We start from the raw sequence: 23,857 nt of genomic DNA, 5'->3' as shown, positions 1-23,857 counted from the left end.
AAGTGTGTTCTTAACCACTGACATCTTATGAGGCAAAATATGAGGTTTTGGTTTTTTTAAATGATGATAATTGAATAATGAATTTTTAAACTTTTGGAATTTTTTTATATTTTGTCACAGGCTTTTAGTCTTTCTGGACTACACTGCTGAAGCACAAAACGTAGAGATTGCTGTTTTGTAGAGACAAGTGTTCATCTACTAGTCAGTTTGTTTCTTGTGTATGTTCCTGGAATAATGGAAAAAATGTCAGAATTACTAACCTGTGTGCTTTTCTTTCTTTCACCATTTGTGTGTAACTTTGAACCTTGTCTTTGAAAGGCTGAGCAGTCTCAGACGGTGATGCCTTGACATCTTACATTAAGATCAGACATTGCAGGCTGAAGTTAACCTTCTGCCATGCTGCTGTAGGGAGTTTGTCCTATATGTGCTGTAGTAACAACAGCTTAGTCAGACCTGAATAAGGAAGCTTGTATTGGAACAACTTCAGCAGTAAGTTAAATTTTATGTCTGAAATAGCTGAAAATCAAGCTTGTCTGCTTCCTCCCTACTCCATCCTTTTGTTCTAAGAGTTAGCTAAGGACCTGTGATGGATGGCAGCGTTCTCAAGTGATGTGGTAAGACTTTCATTGGGGTCTGCCATTTGCATTAGTGAAGTTCTCTGGAAGCATTCCAGTGCTGCATTCCTGAAAATATTTTGTTCGGTGCCTAAATAGAAACTGGATTATTGTACAAGTCCAGCCTCTACCCTGTGTGCTGTGCTTATAGATGATACTGCCATGGGCCTTGTGTACCTCCCCTCCTGGGCACTTACTTTTTTGGGATCTTGATGAAGACAGGACATTGTAACACAGTGACAACAATACTTACTCAAATTGAATGATTTAAGCTCCTAGAACACTTCTATCAGCCAGCAGATACAGAAGATTGTTTGTACACAGACTTCATTGACTTTTTTGAGCAATTAATCTCGCCTGCCTAGGACAGGAAGACAACACCGAGACCCAGCAACCTTCTACAAACAGTAAAGGCCGCCTACTAATTTGACTTCAGGAAAGTCTAGAAAGACTTGTCAAATGGATTATGCTTCTTTACACAAGATTACCGTATCAAGTACAGGGAGGCCTTTCCCATCCCTCTTTCTGCAAACTTTTCCACTCCTGTGTTCACAATAGGAGTCTTTTTGGTTCAAGAGTGAAACTGAAGAGAGGGAAATACTCTTTTGGTAGAAGTTCTTGTGTAATTTGACATCAACTGCAGAGTTCGAGTTTTAAACTTTGTGCTGTTCAGTGTCTTGTGACTAAACAATTTTTTCATGTATCCCTTAGATTTCTCATGTGCAAAATGATGTGAAAAACTTACTTTGATCAGCTGTATCCTATAGCAGAAGGTTATCTGATATGTTAAAAGTTTTTTTTCTACGAAATCATGGTTTATTTCAGCTCAAGTAAGAGTGGTTGGTACATAGTTTTTACCATTGTCCAGCACAACTTGAGTTATTTTCTCTTAACCTCTAACTTATACTGAAACGTTTTAATGCTGTAGAGGTGTGTGACAAATTACTTTTGGTTCTTGTTTTGAAGTTCAGCTGAAATATTCTCTTGCAATTTGCTTATGATGGCATTTGTCTTAAGTGTGGTTCTAGTGACTGTTCTTCAAACTTACTGCAAAAGTGGTCAAATAGTGTAGAAAATAAGCATGACTTTTTGGTTTTTTGTTTTTTTTTTTTTTAGTCACGTGTATGTTTATGCACAGCATGAAACTTCAATAAAATATCATGGTAGTCTTTTTTATTAATGACTTAGGGTTTTTGGGTTTGTTTTGTTTTGTTTTTTTTTCATCCTTAGCATAAAACTTAAGATTCAGACCAGCATTGTAAATAACCAGGTGTTTGGCCTGGCCTAAGTAAGTGCTGCTCTGTGTAAAAGAGAATAAAACTGATATGAAACCTCTACTTCAGAGGAGGTGAGGCTTTAGACAAGTGTGAAAAGTGATGCTCAAGTTAAGGCTTATTCTAAAAACTTCCAGTGAATGCTACCTACATTAAAGCTTTTAGAAGTTAAAGAAGTAACTTTTCAGAACATAAATATTTGCCTTACTGTAAAGCTATCTTCTTCCTTTGGAAATCCAGTCTTGCAGCTGCTGCACTCCACTCTAGGTAAGTGAGGAAATTCCTTTCCAGAAGTATTTAGATAGAAGTGTCTATAGAGCAACTTCGTAATAAAACACTACTTGCAGCTTAGTATGAAGTGTTGCATGTACACAAACTCACTCCCCTTTACTTGAAGCAGCGCACACAGTTCTCAGAGAATAATCAGTTTTACTATGATTTACAATAAAAACCATTTACAGCATCTCTGTGAAAAATAATGCCATTTTGAGACTGGCACAGAAGTTTTCCATTATCAAAGAGAAAGCTAATGTAAAATCTTTTCTTTTTGCCTTAAAGGCTTCATAAAGTAAACGTTTAAAAAAAAGTCTCTTTAAAAATTCTACTTTACACAACACTTAACAAACCAGCATGCATGCAAACTTATTTAAACCGGACCAGCAGTGCTTGAATTAACCTTTAAAAAAATAATAATAATAATCACATGAAGAAGGTGGTGAAGGTAACTTTACCTACACAACATGTCCTTTGGATATTACCGTTCAATAAGTCTGAACTCTGCTAGCAATGGCAAGTGGTCAGAAGAGTTATTTTCATTGGGAAGACCATTAACAGTCCAAAGATCTTTCTCTGTTAGAAGTGCCAGCCTGCCAAGAAGTTTCAGACCTCCATGAAAAGAATCCTCTGCTCCTGGTTAAGACAAAAAAAAAAAAAGTGGAAATGTTCATCAGTGTGGGCTCCAAATCACACATGCGTACATATGCAGGAGGAGGAAAACAGTATGGCAGAAATAATCTGAAGTCATTATTGTTCCATGCAAAATCACCAATAAGGTAGTTCAAAGTACTCGGAAAGAGACTACCCCTCTATTTTGTGGAGGGCTAAATTGAGGTAGAAAGGGAAAGGCATTTATTTGTTCATTGTAACTCCCCTGAAAAAGCCTCACACAATCCCATCCTATACTCTAGCACAACAGCATTGCTAAACAGAGCTGACACCTGCAAAATTAAGCATCTTTTGAGAGTTACTGGTTTCCATAACATTTTATTTCTGTATCCTCAAGCACACAGTTCTCCAGCAGGCAAGTCATACAGGAACTCTTGCTCATAAGGATAAAAGCCTTCTGGCATTTCCCTTCCTAACTGTTCATCATAAGAAAGGGATCTTTCTCCATTATTTCCTGCTACCTACTCCTATAATCACCTAAAAAAGGAAAAAAACCACACCAAACAAAAAAGCGCCCACCACAAAAAAATCCTGCACCCCACACACACCAGAAACACCACATTGCTCATGGAAGAGGGGAAGATGACTCACAGTCTTGCTATTATTACACCTTATTATTACACGATTCTTAAAATATTTGTATTCTCATTAAAAAAAAACCAAAACAAAACAGAAAACCATCATCAGCAAAGAATAACAAGCTTTTTCCAACTCAAGTGAAGAAATTCCATTGAGAACGAGATCCTTGCATGATGTGTCACACTTTTAGACTTCTTGAGTTATCTACTTGAGTAAGATGACTTCAGCAACCCTAGCTATTGCCTTCAGAGCACAGAGATGACTCTGAGCAGGTTGAGCGCTTTCAGGACCAGCACAAACAGCAGCTGTAACTTTGACAAAAATATTTTCTGTATGAAAGTGATCAGCACTTTCAGAACTTCCTGGCTGAACCTGGTACTGGCTTACCAGTAGGTGTATTTTAAAGGATTATCCAGCAACTGTTAAACTCCTCGGAAAGTGCGACAGCTTCACTCCTTTGCCATCTGCCAGCTTTCCAGTTCTCTAACAACCCAGCAGCTGTTTATTGCTGCTCTGAAGAAAAGCTTTTTTACTGCAAAGATGCCTCGGTAGCTCTAGAGCTCACGTCCGCCCAGCTCTTGAGCCAAATTTATCATTTGCCACAGCACCAGCATGTCTACAAAGGAGGAGTTTGTTGCTACAGAGAGCTTGGTCTGCATGCAGTGATTAATGTCAGCTCAGAGCACTCTGGAACCAGAAAACTGAGTCCTGCAGGACTCAGGTAGATACTGAACCCTGCTTTCACAGCAAATCCTGAATACCAAGTACTTGGCTAAGCACAACACAGAATAAAGCACGAAAACTTTAAAAACAAAAACCCTTTAAATGGAAAAAAAAAAAAGTGATCAGTCAGCCAACATCCCATTTAATACTCACTTGTTCAGACTTTGACAACTTTTAATACAGGGGCCCAGGTCATCAGAAAACTGAAAATCCATACTATTACTTAGTTTCTAAGTAGTAATGAATAAAAACTATACCAGTTTAAACTACTTGGAGAATTCAAGTTTGGTCCCCTTCTGTACTCTGATGTGGGGTGAAGAATCTATTTGAAAAATGAGTGCAGAAAGAAAAAAGTGCTATGGCTCTGCTGGGGCAATGATGGTGCAACAAAATCTATAAGGTGAATTAGGATTAAATTTTGCACAGGGATGCACTCTGAAATCGCACAGCACTCTGTTAAATCACACAGCGTTCAGAAGTCATTTACATACTTCTCATATGCTAGTTTTTCAGTCAAAGCTTTTATTTCTCTATCGTGAAACTTCTATACTTGATGTTTTACATTAGGGTAACATTTACTGTGCATGTTGTGACAAATAAGACTTTTGTGCATTGACTCAATTAATTTTAACAGTTTAGTCTCCAGATATGAGAGATGAAGATGGTATTTTCATTTCACATACTGAAAACAATATTAATTTGTAAAAATCAGTTGCAATCTACAGCGGGAGGAGTGGAATCAGGTTTCTTTGTTCTGAGTTCTGCAGAGCCATTTGCCTGATAGCACTGCACTGTGCAATGACCTTTGACGATGGCATAAAACAGAGAACTAATGATGACACGGAAAGTGCACTGCTCAGAAGTACCCGCGGTAAGAGCACAAATGCAGTAAAGGATGGCACTGTGTTACCCATCAAGAAATACACCGCGGAGGTACCATGTCTTTCTTGCACCATCTGGTGAGTTTTAGCTGCAACTGCAATCGAGAGAGTGACAACTGGGCATGTGCTCGCAGAGCAAATGCTACAGAGGTCATTTACTTGACAGACATCATATCAAGGCATTCTGAAAAGCAACTTTCTAAGAAATAGTTCCTTTATCAGTTTTAATGCACATCATAAACTGCCGTTCACCATTTTGTTAATTAGATAATGGGAAATACTGCTTTGTTGTAGGTCCAGTCACTAAGGTCCTGCATGAGTTACTGACAGCAGTATTTCTCAGGTGCTACTTACATTGCTGCTTTCCCGTAGCCTCAGCTCTTGTCTCCATGCTGAGATGGCAACTACAGGAATGTTCGCTTAGGTGAAAAAGTTTGCCCTGTGTGGCACTAGAAGTCCAACTGTGGTGAGTCAACAAGGCCAGCCACATTTCTCAGACAACAGTTGACATTCAAAGCACCACCATGGACCTCTGAGGTACTTCATATGGATTAAATTATCACTAAGTTTCCCTTAGAACAGTATTCGAATGCTCCCATTTTGCATTTGTGAAAAAGAACTAAAAGTTGGTTTGTTTACCTGGCTGGGCAGCAGTATCATCGTTTGCTGCAGAATAGAAAATATAATCCACAGTGACAGCACTTCGGGAGTGACAAGTCGTTACTTCTGGTATCCCAGTTTCAGGAAAGTAATGAGAATACACTGAAGACAATTTAAAATGGTGCTGCAATTTTGAAGACAACCTAAACAGGAATCAAAGAAAATAATTTTATTTTCTTGTCTTTCCTAGAAAGAATAAGCAATGAAGAAATACCAGCTAGTTCCTGGTTACAAACAAAATGAATTATCTGGATATGCAAACTAGCATTTCTCTCATGCAATCAATCCCATAGCCTTTTGTGTTAGTGGCCTAAACATCTGAGGGTGAAATGCAGGCAGCTCTTTCAAGCAAAAGGCAGATACCTAAGAGCCTATCAATCAAAACTGGCTTAACTGACGCTTTAAATATACACAGCTTTCACCTCCACCTACACTTTGTAAAGATTTCATGTGTCCTCATTCAGTAATCCCTCCCTGACACACGGGTAGAAGTGTCCATCAGAGCAGCTTATATGAAAGCAACCAACTATGAAAACATCTAACCAGGCCCTTCAGCATATATAGAAATTAAGATTTTTAGGTTTTTTTCTCCCCTAAAGCTATCAAGTGTTTTCAAGTTCAGCTATGCCTCATCTTCTTTCCTCCACTCAGGCTCCCATTTTGTCTCTCCCCATCATCTGTCAGTCTGTTCGTCTTCAGTTCATCCCATCTTGTCTCACTTGTTTTTTCAATCTTGAAAGCAAACTGCAAAACTGCACCTTTCAGCAAAAGAACTCCCCTCTCCCTCCCAACCATTTGCTCCCATCAGCTCTGCAAATCATCCGTCCCTCAGCTGTACCTGCCTCACCTTGCACAGCTGCATTTTAAACAGGCTGCAATGTGTTCTGGTTAAAAAACAAGCAATTGAAAAAATCAGGATGCCACCTGCCTGATTTAAAGAAGACTGACAAATATGTCAGTTGGTACAACACAGAAGGGTAGTAATTTCTGCTCTTGTTACATGACATCCTTTTCAAGTTGAGGCAAAAACCCCTGCAAGCAGTGTTCAAGACGTGGCATGCTATGGATTTACACTGTAGAATAAGGCTTCCTGTCTTGTTATCTACTTCTTTTTTCTCAGAAATGCCATTCCTTAGCTTTTTGATCACCAAGAATCACCAAGTGTTTTAATATAACTATCTGCAGTGATACCAAGATCTCATTTCTGATAAGAAATGGCTGACTTGGAGCCTTGACATCACACATACACAGTTAGGCAATTTCCTTCTTCTATGCCTTATTTTATATGCCTTTACCAGTTTGGTAAAGGCAAATATATGCTTCCTTTCAAAGAGCAGTTATATTTTCCTTTTCAGCAGTCTAGTGATGGCTGCCTCCTTCAGTTTAACAAGCAAATGTTTTGATCTGAGTAAGAGTTGTACTACCAAATCCATAATACTCCAAGTTTCTGGGACTCAAAGAACTTAAATTCTCCTGCAGAACTCTTGACAAGGAAGATTTTATGATCTTCTCAGTTCCTTTCCCTCCTTTATCCCAATTTCACATTGTATTATAGGATTTTATTAGCATCCATAAACCAGTATCTCAAAAACAGTAAAAAGAGAGGGACATGCCAACACTTAAGCAGCTGGATAACACTGTGGTTTTTGTTGATTTTTTTTTTTTTTTCTTTCTTACAAACACAGTTTCTGCAACTGGACTGAAGTTCACAGCTTTCCTATGGTATCACCACACAGCAAAATCTCCTGTTTATGTCAAGAAGTGACAAAAACTGCCAAAAGCATTCTTTTAATAAGCAGATAGAAAATACTCTCTAAACAGCACTGACACCTCGCCTCTGCATTCTGAAATATCATCTGCAAGTTCCTGCAAGAACACACACTGCTTCATTATTTCCAGTTCTAGTCTTTTGCTGCCTGATCAGCCTTTTCATGTTTAAATGGAAGATGACTTTTTGCAGATGGGCAGACTGGGCTGGGTGAGCATCTTGTATCCACGTTTGGAATAAGATACAAGCTTGGTCTAAAAACAAAGGAAACCCCTAAAACTAGGAACCAGTCAAGTGCTTCCATTTTTTTCTCCCAACACATACTTTTCAGATGCTATTACATTCTCCTGACTGTTGTCCAGTTTTGCCACTTCCAATTTTTCTCCTGCAAAATAAAAATACATTCAATTTACATTTAAAAATAAGATGTACGCGAGACCAATATTGAAGAGCTACAGAAAAGAAAAGCTACAGAAAAAATTATCTTTAAGTACACCCGTTTTTTGCAGCAGGCAAGATACAATTCACAAAGCTGGATTAAATTCTTCTGTTCCATTAGTAAGACCCCCTCCAAAGACTCTTCCAAATTATGCCCCATTCATTTAAAATTGTTTTTTTCTGTCAAAAAAAAAATGGGGGATGAAAGATGTAGTAATACTCAGCAAGGAATCACTTGCTTTTCCCACTTGTTCCATGAAGGGCTTGCACTATAATGCATCAACACTGAAGCAGAATGTAGGTTCATGCTACATACATCTGCTGCATTCTCCATCTCTCTTTTCCCAGTCACAGCACAACAGGCTTTCACAATGCAAACACGGTAGTTTAAATATTACGCAGCAGCTTCTGAATGGCAATTTCTAACTATTCTCTTCTAAAGATTCAAATTTGCAAATGCTTATGTGAACAAATAACTTTACACTCTAATGAGCCCAACAAGGAAGTTTGCAAACTGTTTTTCTCCAACTAGAACAGATCATCTGTTTTTCAGTGCTACCCGAATGACATTTTCAAAGGACCACAAAATTCATCAACCTAGGAACTGACCTGCATTTTCTTCTTTTTGTTGCTGTTTTATTTCATATACACAGTTTTGCGAAATACCTAACTTTTTTGGCCAAATTGGAATGGATAAGATTCTTTGTCCCCTTGGAAACTGTTCTTGTCCAGAGACCTAAGAACGACAACATGAGCTTTTTTGAGACAGAAATCTGACTAAATAAAATTGAAATGAGCAGACATTTTTTGTAAAGTTTTAACAACAAAAAACCCCAAACCCAGGCCCCTAGAATAAACCTTTTATAATGGCTTGTCAAATCTCTGTAAAAATAATAACATCCCTTATGTACACCCCCTTTGTTTACTCTTACCAAGTTTTTTGCAGGTACCCGATTTGTCAAGATAGTTCTTGTGACACTAAGTTGAGAGACTACCAAGAACACTTCTAGCAATATTAACAGGGCAGAGTATATACATCTCCCCAGCAGACACTTACTTTATTTTCATGATGCTTATTCTTCCAGGAGCAAAGTCAAGTCAAAGCAGGGCTTGAAACAACTACCCACTAGCAACAAACACCAGTGGGGCTATTTTTTCATGTTTTCTCATTGTATGTGCTCCAGTTACTTTCTACTAAATAGCATTTGACACATCCAACAGCTATATACAAGAGCTTACAACAAAAACCATCTAACCCGAAACAGTTTAGGTTCAGCATCTAATTGCGTTTTTGCTTTTACCATTAGTCTAGCCACTGTAATTCAAAGTTTATCTAAAATAAGAGTAATCTTTCCATGGAGTACATAGTAGGTATTTGATTAAGTAGTTATTTTATCTTACTGGGACACTTAAACACAATGATACAATCATCCTGTGGATAACTACCTTTCAAGAACAATTTGTTTGCAAGTTTTTAATTTCAGAATGCTAGAGGTGGATACAATATTCTGTAAGGCAACAGCTAACATATCCAAGCTTATTTTAGTAACTCCACAGTAACTTTCACTTTACAGACTGCGTAAGGGGCACTAGGATTGGTACTGCAATGGAAATAATCACAAGCCCAGCTATGGCATGCTAGCATCACTCAACTAAATATTCTCTTGAATCAGCTTTAACCTTTTGTTTTTGTGAGAAGTGAAAAGCATAGCCTACCTTCCCTATAGCAAGTCCTTCATAATTTAACTTTCCTTCCTTGATAAATTTGTACAATGGAGAACCAGGAACAGAATTGAAGTCACCACAGATGATAATCGGACAGAAGGTACCATCCTTCTGAGGGGCAACACTAGCAATCTCTGCCAGGAGCATTGCAAGTTGGGTCAGTTTGATGTCCCCTCGCCTTGGATTATACAGCAGATGTGTATTGGCTATACAGATTGCAGCATTAGTTTTACAGTGAAATCTAGGCTGCAAAAGCAACACCAGTCCAACGTTGTCCCTGTCCAAGAGTGGAATATCATGGCGAAAAAATTCCACAGGGTTTGATGAGATCAGGCTAAATTTGGAAGTTTTGAAGCAAATAGCACAGCCATCAGGTTTTCTCCCTGTCCTCATTTTATACTCACAGTGATACCCTGCAAGAAAGGCAATAAAAACCATAAAATTCCATTGTATAAATAAAGATTATTTTTTAAAAAAAATTAGAAAAGCCTCATGTTATTTTTCTCACATGACAGTCAAAACCCCGTCTGAAGTACCAAAGACTACTTAAAGTTCACATAGAAAAGTGAACACGAGAAACTTTCTGTCCTGTCTAGCTTCAGTTTAGATACTACAGGAAGCCTGGTCTGGTACCTTTTGTGATGTGTAAGCATCTACATAGTTTAAGATACCAGGCATGTTCTCTCATGTGCAAAAAAAAACCAAACCAAAACAACAACAAAAAAAAAAACAGAAATCACATAAAAATGGACTTGTGTATTGAAGTTTTTTCTGGATGTTACCATAATGGTTCAGGAATAATACCAGTGAAGCATTCCAATCAAAAGCAATAATCACTATAAGTCATAAATGACTGTCTAAAATGATTCATAGAACAAAGGTCTCAAACATATTTACACAATGATATAATTATCCAGTTAGCAGCAAGAGGCAAGCTTTCAACAGGGAAACTGGGACACTTGTCAAATGACAGTATTGGAGTTCAAACAAGTCCACCCAAAAATAGTAATTTGCCAAGTTCTTTATTTTATGCAGAGGTGAAAGGCAGATTTTAATGAGACCTTACCTATGTAAGAAAATAATAATGATCTTGAAACAGTATTTAGTTTTTGCTATTTTAAAATGCTTCTCTGCCCAGCCCATGCCATACAAATTCAAGAAGCACAGCCCCATGAAGTGTAGTTGACCTCCGAGCTCACACCAGTGCTGGACCAGGGGATTCCCACTCCTCTCTCCCAGTTCCAGCCCATGTGTTCCTGCTATTTGTTGCGGCACTTACTGTTAACTCAGTAAGCCAACAGAAAACTAATCCAGGAAAATGAAATTAGTCTGGATAGCATTCTGCTGGACTGGTGGATTTCACCAGGGTAAAAGTCTAGTGAGCACCAGAACTAGCCCAGGAGAAGGGGCAGGACATGCACCTGGGCGTAGGGAGGGGAAGAGGAAGAGCTACAGTGAGCTCCAGATCCTCACGGATAGCATCAGGAAGCTCAGTTGCCCACACAAGCCTGGCCTTACAGTGTTGTTTCACATTTCAAGTGGATTTAAATCAGTACTGCCGTTACTCTACCTTCTTTACACTCAATTCTGGGAGCTAGACTATCACCAGCTAACCAAGAAAGAAAAAAGTACCAGTCCAGTGCTGCTCCTCGAGCTGGCTCCTCATGGCATCAGACAAGTACCAGTGCCAGGGAGAGAGAGGAGCCCTGGGACTGGAAGGAGGTGTAGGGCACAGAAGATTTGGATCAGTTTAAACCATCATGGAATCACACCCCCAGCAGCATGTTCCTTACCATAAATTCACATGGGAGGGTGACAAGACAGTTCTATTTAGGCTGACAGTACTAGTACAAAAACTAATGAATATAAACTAGCCATGGGTAAAATTTAGTGCTGCTATTTGGAAGATTTCAAGAAAAAACATACCCTAGAAAAGCTATCCAACAGGAATACTGGTAGAAAACACTAACGTCATTTCAAGAGAGCACTTGATGAATTTATAAAAGGGGGTACACAACATTGTTGCATGTGATTGCAGGAGTCTTCATTTTTTGAGGAAAATATTACTGAGGTAGGGGAGAAGCAATGTATTGGTCATAAGAGTTTCATCATACCCAGGGATTCCAAACTTGACTTGATCTCTGTTCTATAGTGGTCTTCTTGGACTTCTTGTAAACAGAGTACCTAAGGCAAAAGTTTACAATTAAAAGATATTAGTAAGTACATCAAAATAATACCGTATCATATCTCTGTTGACCAGTCTGTATAGGTATAAAAAAAAATTCAGAGGCTTTTTGCCTCCATAAACTCATGAAAGGATTCACTCTCCTACAGAAAATGCTCCTTAAGATTGTGAAGAGGGCCCCAATTCCTCTCCCCTTTCTCAGACAGACATACATTTTCAGATGTGAAATTAAATTTAATCAAAATAGTGACCTGCTAGTATATTCCCAGGAGTTTACAAGCAGGCTAAATGCCAGAGCAGTGGGATGAAGAGGCCAAGGGCACACTTTTCATTAACTACAGCGTGGACAAAAAGTTTCCATATCATGACAACCTGAACCAAAGATCAGCCTCAAAATACTCCATTAAGAGAGTTCTGAGCATCTTGGAACCTTCTCCTGGCACACTGCAGTAACACACACATTTACAAACACCCTGGGACTCTGACAGAGGACTGAGTTCCTGAAGGGTAATGAGTTAGCACTGCCTGTTGAACTGCAGCAGCAGACTTCACTTACCCAGCTGACACTAGCTCATGCAAGGTCTCAAAGGAGAACCAAATCTCAAGCAATATTCTAAAGTCTCTGCTTCACTTTAAGGTTACAGTTCAAAACAATTAATCCGTTGAAAGTCTATGTCCTTTAGGAAGAACTTCCTCTGCACAAAGGACACCTGCATGCATCTACTAGGGTCTGTGAGCAGCTGCTCATCATGACTCCATTCATACACTACAAAGCATCACCTCTTCACTCCAGTGCTGCGTTGTGTGGCTCTGCAGACCTCAACAAGTACCCTGAACTGAGCTGCTCTTTGCTAGAGGGGCTGGCTTTGGCTCCAGCCTTTCCAGGCTGGAGAACTGTCTGTTACCACTAGTAGCATCAGGCAGATCCTCACCAGAGTCCCTCTGCCCAATACTCCTCCCAGAAAGCCCACTAATGTATCTCACTGTAAAAGACACACATACAGTATGTATAAATTTATGAGGAAGAAAGGAAGAGCTTGAAGGGGACTTCTACCTCCAGCTTCCTGGCTACATACTAACATAACCGCATTTTTCAAATGCTACAGGGCAGTTTTTCTGTGGCTTCCCTAATACAACCACTTTGATATTTTCAATACTGTTTTCTGACATGAACAGGTTGGATTCTATCACCAAACTTTGATTAGCCTGAACAATGACTGAAGCAAAAAATTTACTGACTTGACTTCCTGATTAAGATTAACAATAAGCAGCGCATCCTCAGAAACAAACAAAAAACCCACAACCAACCAAGAACATGGTAAGGTATTTTTCCAGACCCCCATATAAACAGAAGTTCAGAGTTATGTCTCAGTAAAGAACAGCATGCTTGTTCACAAGGCAAATGGTGCAGAGTACCAGATGAAGAAAGAAATGAACACCTGAGAGGAATACTTTTGGATCAGTCTCACATGAATGCTACTAACACCTGCATCTTTCTCTCAACCTTGAACATTAATCTCAAGAAAATGGAGACCCACATAGCAGTCTAATCACTCCAGTCCTCATACAATCAAAAAAGTAAAACATTTGAGTCTACATTCCAAATAAAGGATTCAGATAAGTTCCCCATTACCTGGTCTAACAAATGGCTCTGAAGGATTAGCAGCCAGATTTTAGAAAGGGACTTTTGATTCACTGAGTATACAGGCACTTGGTGTAACTACTATGTAAAGAAATATGAAGTCAATGCCTTACTCACAGCACCCTACTCAAGTGTGCTCTAGGCACAGACTGAGAAAGATTTATGTGAAGAAAGAAGGTTTTGGAATTATAAAAAAATTGCACTGTATCAGCAGAACATCAAAATCATGTCAAAAAGACCATTCCAGGAAGTTATGGACAAAAAAGGCAACTATGAGCGATATGTACATGTAGTAGTAAATGTCATCACTGTGCTTACATTATTCAGGACTTTATCTAGTATTTGCAATGAGTACAGCAAGGCTTTAAGTACTGCTTCTTCTGTGGGAGAGAGGCCACATTGCTCCTCAGCAGGTATCCTTAATTACTGTCACCTTACAATATGCGAACAAAAGATTACTAGGAAGGACCACAATGAGTTTGCCTTTGCTCTAAGTTCAGACCGCACAGAATACACTCATTGCATAAGCATAAATCAAAACTCCTGTTAAGCATGACATAATTAAAAGCTCAGTTGGATTCACTAGACAGCCCACATATCAAAATAAAGAACAGTAAAAATTTGCTACTCCAGTTTATCAGTTCTTCAGAAATATCCACATGCTCATTTTCTACTCACATCTGCATCCAGCTGTTTGATTTCTTGTAGGATGTTGGGAAATCTGTACGTCCAGATTAACAAGCGTTGCCTGCAGTGTTTGTACAGGTGGGAGTTATCTTCTAATAAATTCTGTGAGAGGATATTGTAGGACATTACTGTAAAATCAAATTTTGCCTCACTTTCTGTACTGCTTTGGTCAGTTTCTTTATTTTCAAAGATTTTCATTGTTCTGCTGTGCTGAGAGAAATATTCCCAGTGTCTTTTGACAGTTCCTGTTAAAAGCACATGAAGCAGAAAAAGTTACATAATACACCATATGACATCTTACTTTCTTAGAAATCATTCTACTGACAACTATTTGTCTTTCCAATTGCTTAAGCAATGCTAAAAGCTTATTTGATTAGCAGTGATTGAGACCTTCTGTTTAAGATGAACTTTATATAAGTATCGCTAAAAAACCAAACCAAAACAAACCCCAAAAACACAGCACAAAACCATTATATGCCCTGGATTTCAAACTGCTTTGAAATTAGGAAACTGACATGTTCTAAGTAGATTGTTGCAGTCAGACTACACCACCCTGCTCCCTGAGGAAAGGCTGTCAAACTGGTAAGCCAAATCCAGCCTGTTGACATAGTCTTAGCTACCTTCTGCCACTACCTCCTCAGTGGAGGTGGGGTATGTTAGTCTGAGAACCATCCTTTAGAACAGCATATGGACACCCTGTTGATCTCTCTATCCATGACTAACAAAGGGGTAGGAATGGAGGTTCACCTCTAGACTGTGTACAGTCTAACAAACTCAGCTGTAAGCTGCATTAATAAATTAATAAGCCTCAGAATTACCAAGAACTTCTGAAAAGGCTTACTTTGCCTTTCTGGCATCATTATTAGCATCATTATATGAACGTTTATACGAATATATCTGCCCATCATTAAGCGTCCAATTATTTTTCAGGTATGTATTTCTCCACTTACAAAACTCATGAACAGAGATGCCTTTCAGCTTTTATGTCCCAACTCATCTGAGATCATGCCGAGGTCCAGTTATCTGTGCTATCAAACAGTAGCAGACTGCAGCTACAGCTGTTAGTATCTGCCCTATTTGGGCAGTAAATGTCATCACTGTGCTTACATTATTGAGGACTTTATCTAGTATTTGCAATGAATACAGCATGGCTTAAAGTGCTGTTTCTAAAGCGGGAGAGAGGCCACATTGCTCCTTAGCAGGTATCTTTAATTACTTTCACCTAACAATACGCAAACAGAAGATAACTAGGAAGGACCACAATGCTAACTACTCTCCGAGATAAAGGTATGTCAAAATGACTTGCTAAGGTGGTTGAGAGAGGACTCGGCAATAAAGGCACAAAGCAAACTCCCTTCCTTCAGCTCCTGAAGATGGATATGATGCTTCTAAGCTTTATGGATATTTGTGTCCAAAAATCTCTTTGAGGTGCTGATGTCATCTGTCGCTCTTTTCAGTCACAACTTCCAGTTTATTTTGTTAAGAAAGTGATTTATGCAAGAAGGGGGCAGTTTTGACTGTGCCCCTCTATCTGTTTCACAGTAGACAAAACTGTAAATATCCTCTTCAGTAAAACATTTGGATGCTATGTAGAAATTATATCCATAATAAGCTGAAGCAGACACTTCTAAGTTTCATGAAAGTCTGTTACTGAGTTGGGCAGACATCTTTGCACTTCTTGTTGTATTTATCTGGATAAAGGCATTTGCTGTTTGCTCTGCCAGTCATGGTCTGGCACAAAACTCACTTAACATGCCAGTGGCAGAACACAGTTGTAAAAACAAAACTGCACAATCACAGTGGAAGCAAACACCATTACACCTCAGTCCATTAATTCTCAGGTATCTAGGTCACCGATAACTCAACTGGCTTGGGAAGAAGCCAATTCAGGTCCAGCAGGGCTTACGAGCTCAGGTACAGTACAAGGAATGAAGCTGCCAGCCCAGCTCAGCCCTACAGCAAGTTAGCTAAATCTTTTTGCTTTAAAAGAGTTCCCAAGTTAACAGACCTGATCTGGCAACAGACACCCGAGAGAGCTGTCTGAACCAAGCTCAGGACTCCCCAACTGGGCAATCCCTCACATAATTGACTGTGTTCTACCACCAAGCACAGTGAACCTAGTTCTAGCCGACTGTTTGGCAGCACAAAATACAAGTTTACCGACTAAACAGCATTACAAAGCTGTAACATTTTTGAGACATGTTTTCTTGAGAGAGGCACCAAGACAAACAGTAACTCAAAAGATGCAGGCAATATTGCTTATAGCTTGTTAGATGTGTTTAGTATTAAAAATAAGGAAAATGAGCAACAAGCATCTTTTACCTTTCTTGCTGCTATGTTTTCCTTCATTCTGTGCTACAGGAAGACACAATGCTTCCTTCTGATTAGAGAAGTTTGTTTCTTCTTCAGGAGTTGAAGCATCATGCTGGCCACTGAGTCTTCTCTTCTTTGTCAGTGGTTCTTCTCCCTCAGATTTCATACTGGGGTTAGGTAGGTGAAAGCAAGAACTTTGTGTGTAGTTATCAAGCTGCCAATTAGAGTTCTGAAATTGTCTCCAAGGTCCAAAAAAAGGAGGGAGCCTCCAGTTCGTTGAGAAATCAACTGGAACAGGAAGCGGAAACGAGGCCCAGGGACAGTGTCCGGCCCATCTCATACAGCTAGAAACTGGGCTGTTCAAGGCGAGTATCTGAGAACCATTCCAGTGGGCGATCCAGTCTCTGCCCAGCCTCTGCACGTGACGGGGCAGCATGGAGTGTCTACCAAAGGAAGCACAGGTGTCATACTTACACACAACTACATCTGCCCGTAGAAGACCGTAGATGAAAGTCATCCTGGTCATGACTTATACAAGTATTTTTTCTCTACAAGTTAACACATACAAGATTATTCAAACCTTTTTAGATACACACAAGATATTTAAACCTTTATCTAAATGATATGCAAAGTGAGACTTCACAGAGCGACCTTGTATCTTTTTTCCCCTTCAGATTTACAAATGCCATTTAATTTCCGAACTCTATCCATCTGAATAACTATTTACAACTTATTTTCTGCCTCGCTTAATACAACTATCAGATCTTTCAAGTGCTCAGTGGAATGACCTTTACAAAATATAATTTTTGCATGCTGCATTACTTTTATAGTAAGACTATTTGAAAAGAATCAGAAAACCACCGTCCTTCAAGCAGTCAGAAATCTGCTTAAAAAGCCACTGAGTTGGCTCAAACCACAACACCAACAAGCCAGGGAAACAGAGGTACTAACTCTCACGCCATCTCTGGCACCAGCTTACAGAGTAAATTTGTATTCTTACTTGTTTTCCAGGTGGGAAAACTGCAGCTTAGTGATTAAAGCCATGAAAATAAGGTGCTTTTTTCTTCTTTTTTACCAGAAAATAAATAAAATCTGAGCCTCAACAAAACAGAGGAAGGAAGGCTTAGTGACATCAGTCTGTCTCAGCTTCCTCATTGCTTAAATATGAAGGCATATTTTGAGCTTACAAGCAACAGACATCAACACTTGGTATGCCTGAAGTGGAACTCGAGTGAGAACCTCCTAGCTGCCATTCAGCCTAGCAAATAAACCTAAATACAACTTTCAGCAAAAGCAGCTTGTCCTGAAACAGCACCTTCCACCACGACGCACCAGAAGTAGCTCCACAGATATAAGCAAAACACACCCCGGGGCACCGCGGCATCACGAAGGAGCTGAGAGGCAGCGGTGCCTCTCCTTTGCAAAGACCCCTTCAAGCACCTGGTTTACGGAAGAGCGCTGAGAAGGGCTCCCTTCCCAAAAACCCAGCCCCAGGCGAGCGCTTCCCCACCACCACCTACACCCGGCAAAGGGAAACCCCGAGCCCGCGCTGGGCTTCGTTTACCGCGGCCCTGCTCTGGCTAATGGCGGGTGTTTAAAACAAGTGACTGTCAGTCACGCCCCGGCCGGGCCGGGGGCTCTGCTCCCGCGGCAGCAGCCAGGCCGCTCCCCGGGCCCCCGCAGCCAGCTGGGACCCGGGGCTGTCCATCAGAGGATCGGGGCCCCGCCAGCCGCAGGGAGCCCCGCACAGGCCGCCTCGGCCTCCGCTGGCCCCGGGACGCAGCACCGGGGAAGGAGGGCCGGCTGCCCCGCGGCGCCGCGCACGACGGCTGGGCCCGGCCAAGGCCCAGCGCCCCCCCGAACCCAGCGCCGCCGTTTACCTCCCGGCGGGCCCGGGTGCGGGCCCGGCCCAAGGGGGCCCCGCTATCGGCTCCACGAAGCCCCAGCACCCCCAGAGGGGGTCATCCGAGGGCAGCGCCAGCTCCGCCCGCCGCCGCCGCGCTGCCGGCCCGCCGCTTACCCTGCACGGGCGGTGGCGGCCGCGCCCCGCGCCCGCTCGCTCCTGGGACTTGCAGTCCAAGGGCCGAGGCCGCGCCTCGGAGCCATATTTGATGCGGGAGGCCGGCGCTGAAGCCGGGCCGCCATCTTGGGCCAGGGCGGGGGGATGGCCTGGGAGCCTTCTCGGCTGCGGGCGGCCTGTGGGGGTGCCCCGCCCGGGGCAGCACCAGCCCCAGAGCGCAGAAAAGCGGGTTCTAGGCTGCTTGATTTCAGACTTTTGGTTCTTTTAAATGGATGTGACGCTGTGCTAAAGCAGTAGTTTCCATACGTAGTCTTCTCCCTGGGATTACCAGGTGTCCCCGTAAGGTCAAAGGGTCTCAAGGAAGAGCTGCCATGTGTTCCAAGGTGCCAATTCAGGGCAGCAGCACCATGTCAGTGAAGCTGGTGAAGGGTCTAGAGCACAAGGCTTATGAGGAGCAGCTGAGGGAACTGGGGTTGTTCAGTCTGCAGAAAAGGAGTCTGAGGGGAGACCTTATCACTCTCTACAACTACCTGAAAGGAGGTTGTAGCAAGGTGGGGGTTGGTCTCTTCTCCCAGGTAACAAGTGATAAGACGAGAGGAAATAGCTTCAAGTTGTGCCAGGGGACGTTTAGATTGTATATCAGGAAAAAATTCTTCACCAAAAGGGTTGTCAAGCTTTGGGACAGGCTGCCCAGGGAAGTGGCGGAGTCACCATCCCTGGAGGTATTTAAAAGATGTGTAAATGTGGTGCTTAGGACATGGTTTAGTGGTGGACTTGGCAGTGCTAGTGAAACGGTGGGGGGGCCCCAAGAACAAGGGATGTTGTAAATACCTTAGATACCCAACTAAACAAAGGGAAGCCTTTACAATTTGGGGAGTGGTAATGGCTGTAAGATAAGGAGGCTCCAGGATGGTCTCACTTCAGATGGCTGGGCCTTGGGATAAGCAGATGCACAGGAAGATAGAGATAAGGGAATTGCAACAGCTACCTCAAAGGACTTGGCCTACGTGATCCCCGGACTGAGTTTGCGCAGAAGCAGGGGTCAGTCAGCGAACACAGTGAGAAAGACTACCAGCCTTCATCTGAAGACTCCTGACGACCACCAGGGAAAACGACTGCGCATGCGGAACGGATATTTGCATATCTCATGGCTATGTAAATGAGTTCTCGGAAATCCTATGACTATGTATAACTTTACGGTATACATTCTCTGAAAATTTGCCAAACCGGTGGAGCACTCATGGTGGATAATCCCCAGTGCTGCCCAGCGCTGCAATAAAGAATGCCTGCTTAATAACACACTCTGGTGTTATTGAGTTTTCTTTCGGACTCCTTACCCAGCAGCACCTAGCTTCCCACTTCGGTGAAGAAAGTTAGAAAGCAAGGAGGTTTGGACATCTCCAATTTTTGTATCACTAGGTTAACAGTTGGACTCAATGATCTTAAGGGTCCTTTCGAACCAGAACGATTCTATGATTCTATGTTTATTGTTTCCAGAAAAATAAAACCCACTCACATGAGACAGTATTTTAACATTCTCAGGTTAAAATGCACCTAAAGATGCTCTGCTGAGCAGACCTGGCCTGAGGGACGGGTGGGAGACGTGCCCACCCTGCAGGCCCTGCGGATGGACCCACCGCTACTTACCAGCTGCATAAACAATCCTCTCTGTACAATCCTCTCTGTTGATGTTGCTTGAATAAGCAGTTAAAACGCTTTCTTGAGGTCTTCTGAGGACAGAGTAAATGTTGGCTCTGTTTGCTGTAAGGAAACGTAGTACAAAGCATATGAAATACGATAGTGCTGAATAGTGCAGATGCTGTGCCTGAACTGTAGTCAAGTAAAATACCATTTCTCTGCATTCCTTTTGCTTGTGTCATAAAAGTGACCTTAAATAACAATAATTTTAAAGTTTTCCCAGGAGTGGTAGGTAAGAGTGGAACTGGAATAATGTAGTTATGTTAAGAGTGTGCTAGTTAGGCAATGCATCAAATCCACTTTGAGTTTTCCACTTCTTGGACACAAGTTATTTACTGGCAAAAGGTAAAAATACCTTTTATGTTAGTTCTTCACAATATAATAAGAGAGCAAAGCTACTAGCTCCATCATATGTGGGTAGTAAAAGATCTCCCAACTATATTTTCCAGACCTACGTTATTTTGGTAATTTGTGCTTTTCTATATTTTTGAAGTATTCTTACGTATTAGATATATTTCTAAGGTAGAGACAGTAAGCCATAGCCATAGCAACAACAACAGCTGCTGGTTTTAGGAGCAGAGGGAATCTTCCCATGGAGTGCAGTTATTTTCTGTGTTTTGACCTGCAGAAGACACCCAAGTTACTTTGTCGCTTCAGAGGTTTTTACATAATAGTAATCTCAGTAGTGATGCTGGAAAAAGGGAAGGGGTGAAACTTTGGTTTTTTTTTAAGCTAGGCCTTAATGAAAAGGAAGATATGCCGATAAACATAAAAGTTAATTGTGTAACCGAAGATAAGAAAAAGATTAACCTATTAATATGATGCAAATTGTTTCTCATCTCAATGTTGCTATTAGTTCTTGCCTTGACCTAAGAAAGTCTTAATAAGCCAGTAACACTTAATTGCGGATTGTTTACTCTCCTCTAAATATTATTTTGTGTATCTAGGTTGGCTATACCATGTTAAGAGTTATTCTTCAAAACAGGTATCTCCAAATTCTGATTTGTAACTAGAAGCCAAATTATTTTATGAGTCATTTGAGCTTTCGAAACTCCCTAGTGAATGCAGGCTACTGACTCACTGAGGGATGTTTTGATTGATTATACTGCACACAAGAACAGCCATGGTTTTTCACATCAATGGTCCACTGAGCTCAGTTTCCTGCTTTCTAAAAGCAGTTAGCAGCAGATGCCTAGAGATGTGCAGGAGCTGGGCAAACTTCAAATGAACACTCTCCCTGCCTCTAGCTGTTTTCAGCTCGGTAGATTTCCTAAGCCTGATGTGTTTCTCTTTAGTTACTTTCAGTGACTCTCTCCCCCAAGTACTTGAATTTGTGAACTTTCTGCGTCAGCAACATCTTTTGGCAAGAGTCCTGCAGGTCTAGCACTCATTATGTGAAGAACTATTTTATTATTATTATGACCTTATTCATACCAGCTTCATTGGCCTCTGGTTCTTGTGTTAAGAGAGACTGAACAGTCCATCTCCATCCATCTTCTCCATGCCACTCATGATTTTACGGACCACTATCATGTCCCCTCACTTTGTTCCTTCTTCCATGCTGAAAAATCTCAGACTACTCCATTGCTCCGCATGAAGAAGCTATTCCATATATCTGACTATTTTTATTGTCCTTCTTGATTCAGCCATGGAGTTATACAGTTGCAATATACTCTCCTCTGTCTTGCTCTTTACTCCTACTGCTTCCCTTCCTTCTTCCACAAAATTGCAAACTTTTGAGTCAGACAGCATTTCAAGATGATGGAATATTTTCTCAGAAGATTCATCAGTTGGTTATTGAAATTTAAATGAGATCTCTTATATAATTCATCAGGGATTAGTCAATGATGGTTTCAGTCCTATTGATGTCTGTTAACACCATTAAAACCTCAAAACTACCACATTTTATGAGATGTTACAAGCTAGTGCTGCTTCATAAGCAAATTTATACCAGAACTGGTTGTCTAATCATTTTATTACACTAGAGGGTTATATGAGCTGCATGATGTATCAAATAGGTAGTATACCACGCTAGAAAATGTTCCTTGTTTACTTGAGAAAGTGTATTTTCAACTAGCTGTTTGGTTTTTTGGATGTGATGCCACTACATCTGAGCAGCTGCAAGCCTCCTATAGCTAAAATTAGAGAAAATGAGAATAAAAAAAGTATTCTTGAGATCGTTCTGTCCAAACCCTTCATTTCAGATCTAAACAAACATCAGATTAGGTTCCCTCATTTGTACATTAAAATTCCTCCAAACAGAAGATATCTTATTGGAAAGTCTCTTTCAATGAAACTTCATTTGCATAATCATTGGTGTAAGAAAACAGTCACTATCTAATGGAGTTTGATGTGTATCTCTTAGCTTTGGGACTCAGAAACTTGCTTTGGAAGAATGATGATCAAGACCAAATTATCTCTGAGGTGCTCCTTTTGATAGTCACTTCCATGAAGTCAGGTGTACCAATACCTTGTCAAAAGATGTAAAAGACACACTCTTCCTCTCTCAGAAGACAAGTGAGAGTGGCAAGTGAGCTTCTAAGAATCAATGTCCTTTCTCTTCTCCATTCCTTAAGAAAATGTTCCCCATGCAAAATAGACTAGACCTAACAAGCAATTCTGAGAGAGAAAAAAAGGATAAAGAATCTTTCTAGTAACTTGATAGCTGGGAATGTCAAATTAATTAAAAAAAAAAAAAAAGAGAGGCAGGATGCTATAAAACTCACATTTGGACTGTTTTGGCCCTGTGACATGTTAGGAAGAGTCATTGTGTTCTCCCACAGAAAACGACTTTTCTCTAGGATAGCACTATTCAAAGAAGCAGCTGTATCTGGATGCTAGAACATGTCTGTTTGGAGCTCTTCTGCCTTGACTTTGCTGGGCTCTCCGGGGTTGTCAAATCAAGTGTTTTCTGTCAGGCCAGCCCTGGGAGAGGAACAGCTGGTCCACTCATGCCTGTTTCCCTGACTCTGCATGTTTGCATCTGGTATGCAGGTTGGAATTCCCATTATAATACGAATTGAGTGAGGGCAGTGTCCAAATTAAGAGTAACACTAATCTTGTAATCGCTAGGAATAAGGAAGAGGTGAAACTCCTGCAATACTGCCAAACAGTACAACACTCAAACTGCTTAGAAGGACTCAAAGGTGAGCTTGTGCTTCCAGATCTGTAGAAGTGAATGTGGTCAGGAACTCAGAAAATCAGTGTGTATATAGAAGAAGAGCGTTAATTTACATAGGTATAATTGCGAATGTTGTAAAGATTAACGATGCAGTTCAGTCATCCTCAAAGGAGACACTTGCTTACTATGAGCTTCAGGACAAGACTCTCTCATCTTTTACAAAGAAAAGCAATTAAGTATTTTTCTTTATGTCAAAGACTTGCATGAGATCAGAGATATTAATAGCCTGGTAATGAAAAGCTGATTTTTTAACATCTGCTATTAAATGAATGAAAACACAGTGATAAAAAAAAAGAAAATAATCTTAACAGTTCATATACTCTGAAGCTTGATCTGTATTTGTATAGATCTGCGTTGGTGCAGATCCCACTACAGCCAAGTAAGCGAAGGTACCTGTAATCTTACGAATCCTTGAAAGGAGAACATCTTGCAGCGCAAAGCTGCGCGCCTTTGGGCTGAAGCAGTGCACCTCCAACCCTGGAGAGTTTCCTCACACCAAAGTGTTTCGCAGACCTGTGCGCACA

At 40.9% G+C, this 23,857-nt stretch overlaps 1 protein-coding gene across 1 annotated transcript; it reads right to left on the bottom strand.

The window, feature by feature from the left end:
* Positions 1 to 2,283: 2,283 nt before the first annotated feature.
* Positions 2,284 to 18,461, bottom strand: ANGEL2 (angel homolog 2). The gene is made up of 9 exons (XM_068401948.1): positions 18,315 to 18,461; positions 16,444 to 16,877; positions 14,113 to 14,366; positions 11,722 to 11,791; positions 9,599 to 10,020; positions 8,492 to 8,618; positions 7,769 to 7,829; positions 5,656 to 5,819; positions 2,284 to 2,797 (listed from the first exon to the last, which is right to left on the bottom strand). The coding sequence occupies exons 2-9, from the start codon at positions 16,868 to 16,870 to the stop codon at positions 2,643 to 2,645; spliced, it is 1,680 nt and encodes a 559-aa protein (XP_068258049.1). The 5' UTR covers positions 16,871 to 16,877; positions 18,315 to 18,461; the 3' UTR covers positions 2,284 to 2,642.
* Positions 18,462 to 23,857: the final 5,396 nt, after the last annotated feature.

Source organism: Nyctibius grandis, chromosome 1 (assembly GCF_013368605.1).
Source record: "Nyctibius grandis isolate bNycGra1 chromosome 1, bNycGra1.pri, whole genome shotgun sequence".
Lineage (NCBI taxonomy): Eukaryota > Metazoa > Chordata > Aves > Nyctibiiformes > Nyctibiidae > Nyctibius > Nyctibius grandis.
The sequence above is the reverse complement of the archived record's forward strand: the minus strand, read 5'-3'. Positions and strand labels throughout refer to the sequence as shown.

Bases quoted from the DNA above. Each gene is read 5' to 3' on its own strand.
- ANGEL2 (XM_068401948.1), bottom strand. From the start codon at position 16,870: ATGCTGCCCCGTCACGTGCAGAGGCTGGGCAGAGACTGGATCGCCCAC. The intron at 10,021-11,721 runs GTATGATGAAAC...CCTTTCTTGCAG, and splicing joins GTCAAGTTTGGAATCCCTGG to GGTATCACTGTGAGTATAAA. The intron at 8,619-9,598 runs GTAGGCTATGCT...TGTCGTTCTTAG, and splicing joins AAGGACTTGCTATAGGGAAG to GTCTCTGGACAAGAACAGTT.